This window comes from Porites lutea, chromosome 2, assembly GCF_958299795.1.
Source record: "Porites lutea chromosome 2, jaPorLute2.1, whole genome shotgun sequence".
NCBI lineage: Eukaryota > Metazoa > Cnidaria > Anthozoa > Scleractinia > Poritidae > Porites > Porites lutea.
In genome coordinates this window covers 22,429,142-22,436,641 of record NC_133202.1, presented here as the reverse complement: position 1 = coordinate 22,436,641, position 7,500 = coordinate 22,429,142, and the positions used below count along the sequence as shown (strand labels likewise).

Genomic DNA, 7,500 nt, shown 5'->3' with positions numbered 1-7,500 from the left:
ATTTTAAACGGAATAGACCGATTGCAAGTATGGCGACGATTTTACCAAAGCGAGACTTTTCGGTAGCAACCGTTGCTAGGGGCTGGTTGCCTGAGTTTACCTGTGCCGTTGCTGGAAAGCCTGCAGCTTCTCAGGCGTCTTTTTCCCTAAATTCGACAAAAATAAGTCAGTTTTCTTCGCTGAAAGAGGCTTCAATCTGGTATGTACGCCTTGAATACTGTTTTTCTATGCTAAATTGAACGATCAGCTGACGCTCAGCGATCACAGAGAGAGTCATTTGCAGCGATCGCGATACTTTGACTGCCTGACATTTTTCATTCATTGTATTTAAGGTTTACTTGTAGGCTTAAATATTATCATTCCAAAAGCTGATCTTTTAGAATTGGATTGTATGCCATTTTTGCTGTACATTTATAAATAGTGAAACATGCCGGATAGTTGGTGCGTGCCTTTGTGCTGCAAGAGTGGTTATCGTGTAGGGCGGGATGGGAAAAGATCACGTATCATTGGCTCCCAACAGATGCTGTAGGACTGAAGGTACTACTTTCAAAATTCTCGTTCATTAAACCTATCGTTTCAGATTTCTGATGTATTTCTCGATACGACTTATATTTCAGGAGTGGCTTGTGAAAATTAACGAGACGTATCTCCAGCATTTCAGATAACTGAAAAAACTAAAATCTGCTTCTTGCATTTCAAGATAAGTGAGTTTCGTGTATCCTTAACTGGTCGACGATGATGCTATTCCCTCTATCTTTTCATGGTTGGCAGCATCCCCTAAGGAAAATCACCACGTAAGAGGACACCGAGCCATTCCATAGCTCATGGCCAGAAGCCATCCTGCAGTAGTAAAAATGACCGCAACTCGGAAAGTGATGTGGATCAAATTAGCGAGTTGCACACACACGTTGCTCAACTTAAACAAGAAAAGAACATACTCCAAATTCACAATAACTTCACTCTGCACAAAAAAATCAACAAGGGACGCCTATTTAAACTTGCAATCACTTAGACAGGAAAAAATAATGAGACAAAAGACAAAGGTGCATTAAAGTTTTCTAGTGTATTTGATCATATAAAACAGAGGGCTGCTCACTTTGCAACAAGTTGGGCCCTTCACTGTTAATTTTTTCGGGCTCACTTTCTTCCTTAAAAGGATTTACTTTAATTCCTTCACATGCATCTTTTCCACAGGTCTATCCATTATCAACTGCTTAACAAACAGTGAAAGTCTAAGACAATTTCAAGAAGTTCAGGGTCAAAGTCGGTAATGTAATATCAATTCACACATAAGTTCATCGCAATTGTGATTTTTCCTATCATCTATACGTTCAGATTTATCTCAAAGAACTGACAGTGACTTCTTCTTGAAAGTTTTCTATTGTTTCCAGAGTGAAAAAAAAAAAACAAGATAACGGACTCGCATTAGCATGTAAACAAGCGACCAGCCCTTAGCAGCGGTTGCTAGCGAAAAGCCTCGCTTTGATGAGATCGTCGCTATATTTACAATCGGTCTATAAAAGCCAGTCTTTTAAAGATTAACATTAAGATAACGCGTTTGCCACGATGACTTTACACTTTAAACAGTGCGCTCTTCTGGCAGTTTAAATGACAAAGGAAATACTATATGTAGAAAGGAAATTTCACTGGACCGCACCCTTGCAATTCAGCAATTTTTTCCCATAAAATACCCGATAAGTTCGCAGAATCATATAATCTTTGTCATATTTGTTTATCACCTCAAAATTGTCTTTCCAGCCGATTTCCTCGTGTCTCTTTATCTTAATTGTATCCTGATGGTATTAAACAAGTCACGTGACTGCAAGCTGCAAAGGGCCTATTAATTTATTAGCACATTGTAAAATTATAGCTGAGCAGTTCTGATCGGACAGTTTAGTGTTCAGTATCGTGGGATATTTTACGAGTCAAGCAGTCTCCCTACCGCGTCTCGCCTTTCTCGCGTGAGGTGATTTTCACGCGCGCTCGCGTTTCACTCACTCTTCTTTCCCTGAGGAAAAATGGGGGACTACTCGAAGTCTATCCACGTAGCGTCTAGTGAGCTAAAAAGCTCGTTCAAAATACGTACGTGCTAAACACTAAACCGTCCAATAAGGATTCATTATTCAACTTTATGAGAATATAGAACTCAGTATATTCTTGGGAGCACAAATACCGTGAAATATTTGTACTTGTTTTGAGTGTTATTTGTACTCTGCTGAGTGAAGTTGAATGATAAAATGTATTGTTATATTCCTAGACTTTCACTCAGCTAAACAGGGAATGCCATTGGTTGATTCTTGGTCACGTGGCCTTGACTAAACTCAAATGTATCCCGATTGTGATATATTAAGCAATGTACCCCGCTCGGGATACATTACAGCACGTGATCAAAGCATATTGGAAAGTGGCTTGACAGAAGGCGGGAAAAACACCGCCAGTTTTCTTTTTCGTGAATGAACACAACAACACAACCAGGAAGCCTGAAGCTAAAAACGATTTTCAAAGTTATCCCGGAAGAGAAACAGCAGGTAGTGCAGGAAAAAGATGCAGATAATATAAGGAAAGTACTTTGCAAATCATTCATTCAGTGGTTTTGAGAATGAAATTTGGGTTCTTATAAGTGCCGAGTCGACTGTTTTCGTTCGCTCCGGTTATTCTTTTGTTGCTGTTGAAGTGAAAGTCCAGAAATATAACAAAACACTCAATGCCAGGTCCCTCGGGAAACCAATTAGTTTTGTTTTCCCTCGAGTCCTGATGTTTATCCGGAAAACAAAACTAGCTGTTTCCCTCGGGATCTGACATTAAGTGTATAATATTTCTAGGTGATAGTACTACTATCAGCCAGAGTATTACAAGTTTTTACTAACTTCTTCCTATTACCCATTGTTTCAGGTGGATGGCTCCTAATCTCTCGCTTTATTATGGAAACGTTAAATTCATCAAACGAAAGTTCAACCGAGTCGGATTCTTATAGGGCAATTCTTCCAGCATACACTTCTAACAACCAATACCTGCTGAGAAGTGGCTTCAATCAGTTGAAACAAGATATGGGCTTCACGCAGATCCGTTTCTATTGCTTCAAAAACGCAACAGGCCGAGCATTTCACATCATGACCAACGAAGATACCAATGGGACAAACGTGGTGAATTTTTTTACCACTTCTGATAACATTCCCGTAGCTTGTGGATCCTTTACACGCCTTCCAGATGACAACTCATCTCTCGCCGTCAACTGCGACAAGTGGGGTCAACCGACTAAAAATCGGTGGGGACATGCATCGAAGTTAACAAATGACCGCCTTTTTCTTAGGCCCTTAACATGGTCACTTACTCGGTTTTATCGCCTAAAAGGAGGTTCAAGATATCAGTGTGACGACAAAACGTTTCCCCTATCAGTTGGTGACATTTGGCAAGTCTTTGTGCGATAAGTTTTATTGGACAAGCATGATATGAAGAATTATACAGATAGGCCACATGACACTTTCTGAGATCTCCATAATTGGTCACAGCATACGAGAGCACTGGGTCCATTAACTTTTATATTCTTTATTCAAAATATTTCCAAAAGATGGTTATCTCAATCTATGTTAAGGTAGCTGAACACAGTTTTTGTAGGAAAATGCTTTATCCCTTTGCTGTTAACGTCTTTACCATGAGGCGGATAAGAAGCCGGGAGAAAAATGCCTAGAAATTATCAGTAGAAATTTATTCTATTTTCGTCACCTTTGACATATCGCGTGATCTCAGCACCCGCTTAATTATTGAGCATGCGTACTTTAATAGGGAGCAATATGAGGGCGCTTTACAGAGTTTTGTTGACTTTCATAGGCAATGCAAACGTCAAACTATAAAAAAATCTAGTCATATCGCACTTCAGTCGTCAATGAAAGCCTCGAAATAAAAGTTGAAACAAGGAATTTATGTGACATAATTAAGTTTCTTGTATTTTTTTTTATCATTTTTTTTTTTAAGTGAAGGTTACTAATTGTAAGCTGTGTGCAAATTCATAACGAAATCTAATGACTAGATTTTGCATAAATCTACTAAGTTTCACATTTGGGGCTTGTTTTAAATCATCCATGTCGCCATAGCAACGATCGAAATCGCCTTATACCTGCAACGAGTTTTAGATAATACCCCTTTGTCTGGTAACGATTTACACCAACTTTTAAAATTAAAACAGGAAACTGATCCTTACGGCAGGAAGAGTGATAGAAAAAATAAAGAAAGAAAACAAAAATAAAAATGGTGAACTATATTTGCCTGATACTCCGCTTTGCAACACATGTCTTTAACGAGAGCTAAAAAAGAAAAATGAATACATATACAAGATGAACGTTACTTATGCGAGATTTGAATACATAGCAGACAGAAAATGATAGGCTAGTAAAAAAGATCGCTGTCACTTATTGAGTTCATCATGTCTATTTATACCACGGTGTTCTAATGTCATTTCTTTGTCGACGAGGTGAGCCTCGCGTGCTTTTCTGACAGAGTCACGGTTGTTATGGCCACGTTTCTAATTCTATTCTTGTTTCTGGACATTTTAATCAAGCCCAGTCACTCTGTCAACGACGTCCTTCTTGAATTGCTCCCTTAGAACTAACCCATTATGGGTAATTTATATAGCATCATCTTATGAATAACAGCTGTAGAGCTTAGTAGCGGTCTGGATTTTTCGTTTGGGAACTTAAGCAACGACGACGACGGCGACGACGACGACGACGACGACGACGACAACGACCGGTGACAACGTCAAAAAAACAAGTGGTTTTAGGAGCAAAACGCTTTTTAGTACATTTCTTTGACGTCCACTGGACGACTACAACGTGAAACCTCCCAATGCGACATTTTATGGAGGACGTGGACATACGACGACAAATTTTCCTTTTTCTGTTTGAACTCGATAAAGTCCTTAAGAGTTCAACTCCAGGAAAAGTCGCCCACATATGACGAATAGAGCGGTTCCAAATAGACGCGATAAAGTTTGAAAGGACACAAATTTATTTTGTTAGTGATGTTTTCACTGCTGTCGTCGTCGTTGTTGCTTAAGCTCCCTATTGTTATAAAAATTAAGTAACGCTGTTGTTCTACGGTGTCTTTTTACCAAGCTTGACTTTTTATTTATTCAAGATAAACAATTTAGTTAAAATGCACCATTTTTCGCGAACTAGTTAAACCGTTCTAAACGGTTGTTATGTAAATATTACATTAAAATGTAATCTTCAATTGCTGTTGCTAAAATGAATAGAATGGTACCTCTGCAAAGGCAAATATGACACCGATCACTACTGACGCTACCTAATGTAGGCACCAGATTTTTTTCCTCCAAAAGTCACCTCAATGTACGTTAAGTTCAGCCAAAAACTGTAAGAACGTTAACGAGATATTTTGGGATGACGTTCAATTTTATGGTTAAAAATACGATAAAAACTGGACTATCTTGATGTTCGGCCGTTGTCTATAGGAAGCGAGGCCCTTTTTATTTGCAACTTGACCTCATATCATAGTAGTTTGAATCTTTTTAAAAATGTGTGTGAAGGATCATGAAGATTGCTCTAGCTGATTGCCAGAGAGAAGGATATGATTATTATTTGTCGAGGCGCTCTTGGTAGCGGTTTAGTCAACATTTTGGTCTACTTGAATAAATAAGCGAAAGATTTTGAAACCGCTAGACAGATTTTTTTCAATTTGAGATGTCATTTTATAAGACCTTTAATCTGAGTTTCAAGATTATTGATAAAGCTTGATAACTTGTAAGGCAGTAAAATAAGGGCTACAGTTCGCTAAGTTCTTCATAGGAAATTTCATGTTTGTTAGTCGGAGCCTCTCATTTTTCAGGGGTATTGTCTCCAAAATTTCTTATTTCCCTGGACAACAATAGCTTACATTTCTGAATATTTCAAATGCATTGTTAGTTTTCCTATAGATTTTGCTTTAACTTCACGAACATCAAGGGGCGCGTATTTGAGGAAAAAGCTCCAGTGAACGATTTTTGAAGAAGAGCCAGTCCCAGTGCCGAGAAATGCGGCTGCAAGTAAAATAGGTAATGGCTTCGTTTCGTTGCTATGACAACTTTTATGTCATTGTAACCCTGATCAAAACAAATTTTCATCTTTTTTAATACAGCTGTGTTGGTAATTTTTCCAAATCTTTGTTAATAGCGACGTGTTTTATGCTCAAACTTGGCGGCGGTATTGAACCTGAAAACCCCAAGCCTTAAGGGGTGCTTTGTTATTAAATACGGGGCTCATTATGATTCAAATGGATCAGAAAATCAGCGGAAGAACATTATAGAGGTCAAATAAATAGGCAGCTTGAGACCTTAACTGTGCAAAATTGATTAAGCCAAGCACACGATTTTGAAATATCAAAATCTTATTTTGATAAATTTAGATTAAGCAGCTTTGCCCCAAACCGCTAGGTCTTAGGTTATATATGAGGTTGGATCAAAGATTGTTAAATATCTAACAAGGAGCAAGAATTAACAAAGTTCTTTAACCTCGCCAGGTTTCCGAGCGATTTGCTGATGTTTGTTGCGATGTATTGAATATGATATTTTCCCCAAAGTACTTGAAAAAGTCTTTTCTGATAAGTTTGATTTACTTACTTTTAAGGAAAAATGTTAGCCATTAGTCTTACATTAGCCATCTGCTAGATACTTCGTCAATTAAATGTACATATCCTCGAGAGATCTTGATAAGCTTTTATCAGCGTAGAGTAGATAAGCATCATCAGCAAATAAATAAAAGCTTAATTCGTTTTCCTGATGAATTTTAAATATCATTATTGTTCAATAAAAATAGTAGTGGACCTAGGACTGAACTTTGAAGGACACCGCAAATTGTTTTGTCTTTTTGGAAATGCAACACCCTGTGTACTTTAGTAGCCATTAGTCAGGCAGATAGGATGAAAACCAGTTATGACTTCACCTCTTACACCAAAATGTTCGACAAGCTTTTCCGTTAAGATTGAATAATCAACTGTGTCAAATATCTTCTTTAAGTCATAGTTAATAGAGTGGAATGGTTATGAAACCCGTCAGACTCCTTAGTTCTATGTTTTGAAGACCTGAAGGTGTACAACGTTCAATAGCATTCCTAACTTTTTGATCTTAGTGACCGATAAAAACGTTCCACTGATCTATTCTGTCACAATTTGTCAACAGAAAACTGATGATTGTGCATTCTCAGGGAGCTTCCGACATAAACTGTTCCAGCATTTTTTTAATATCTTTGATGTTTGCCGCCTTTCGTAACCATTCTCCTCTAATAACTTTGTTTATATCGATACAGATAAATTTTGTAAATAGATGGTACGTTGTATTATATTAACAATGTCAATAAGAGCATTTTGAGTGGAGCAACGTTCACGAAATCCAGATTGAAATTGATATAATACAATGTGTTTATCAAGAAAAGATTTAAGACGGCTGTAAATACGGTTTCTTTAATGTACGGTTAAAGGAAAAATGGAGTGCGATTGGTGCATAAATATTTG

At 37.7% G+C, this 7,500-nt stretch overlaps 1 protein-coding gene across 1 annotated transcript in view; it reads left to right on the top strand.

Annotated features, from left to right (window-relative positions):
- Positions 1-4,474, top strand: part of LOC140925842 (uncharacterized) — a 5,520-nt gene extending 1,046 nt beyond the window's left edge. The window contains exon 3 of the mRNA XM_073375694.1: positions 2,893-4,474. Coding sequence (XP_073231795.1) covers positions 2,893-3,428 — 536 coding nt within the window. The 3' untranslated portion in view covers positions 3,429-4,474. The remainder of the gene's footprint in view (positions 1-2,892) is intronic.
- Positions 4,475-7,500: the final 3,026 nt, after the last annotated feature.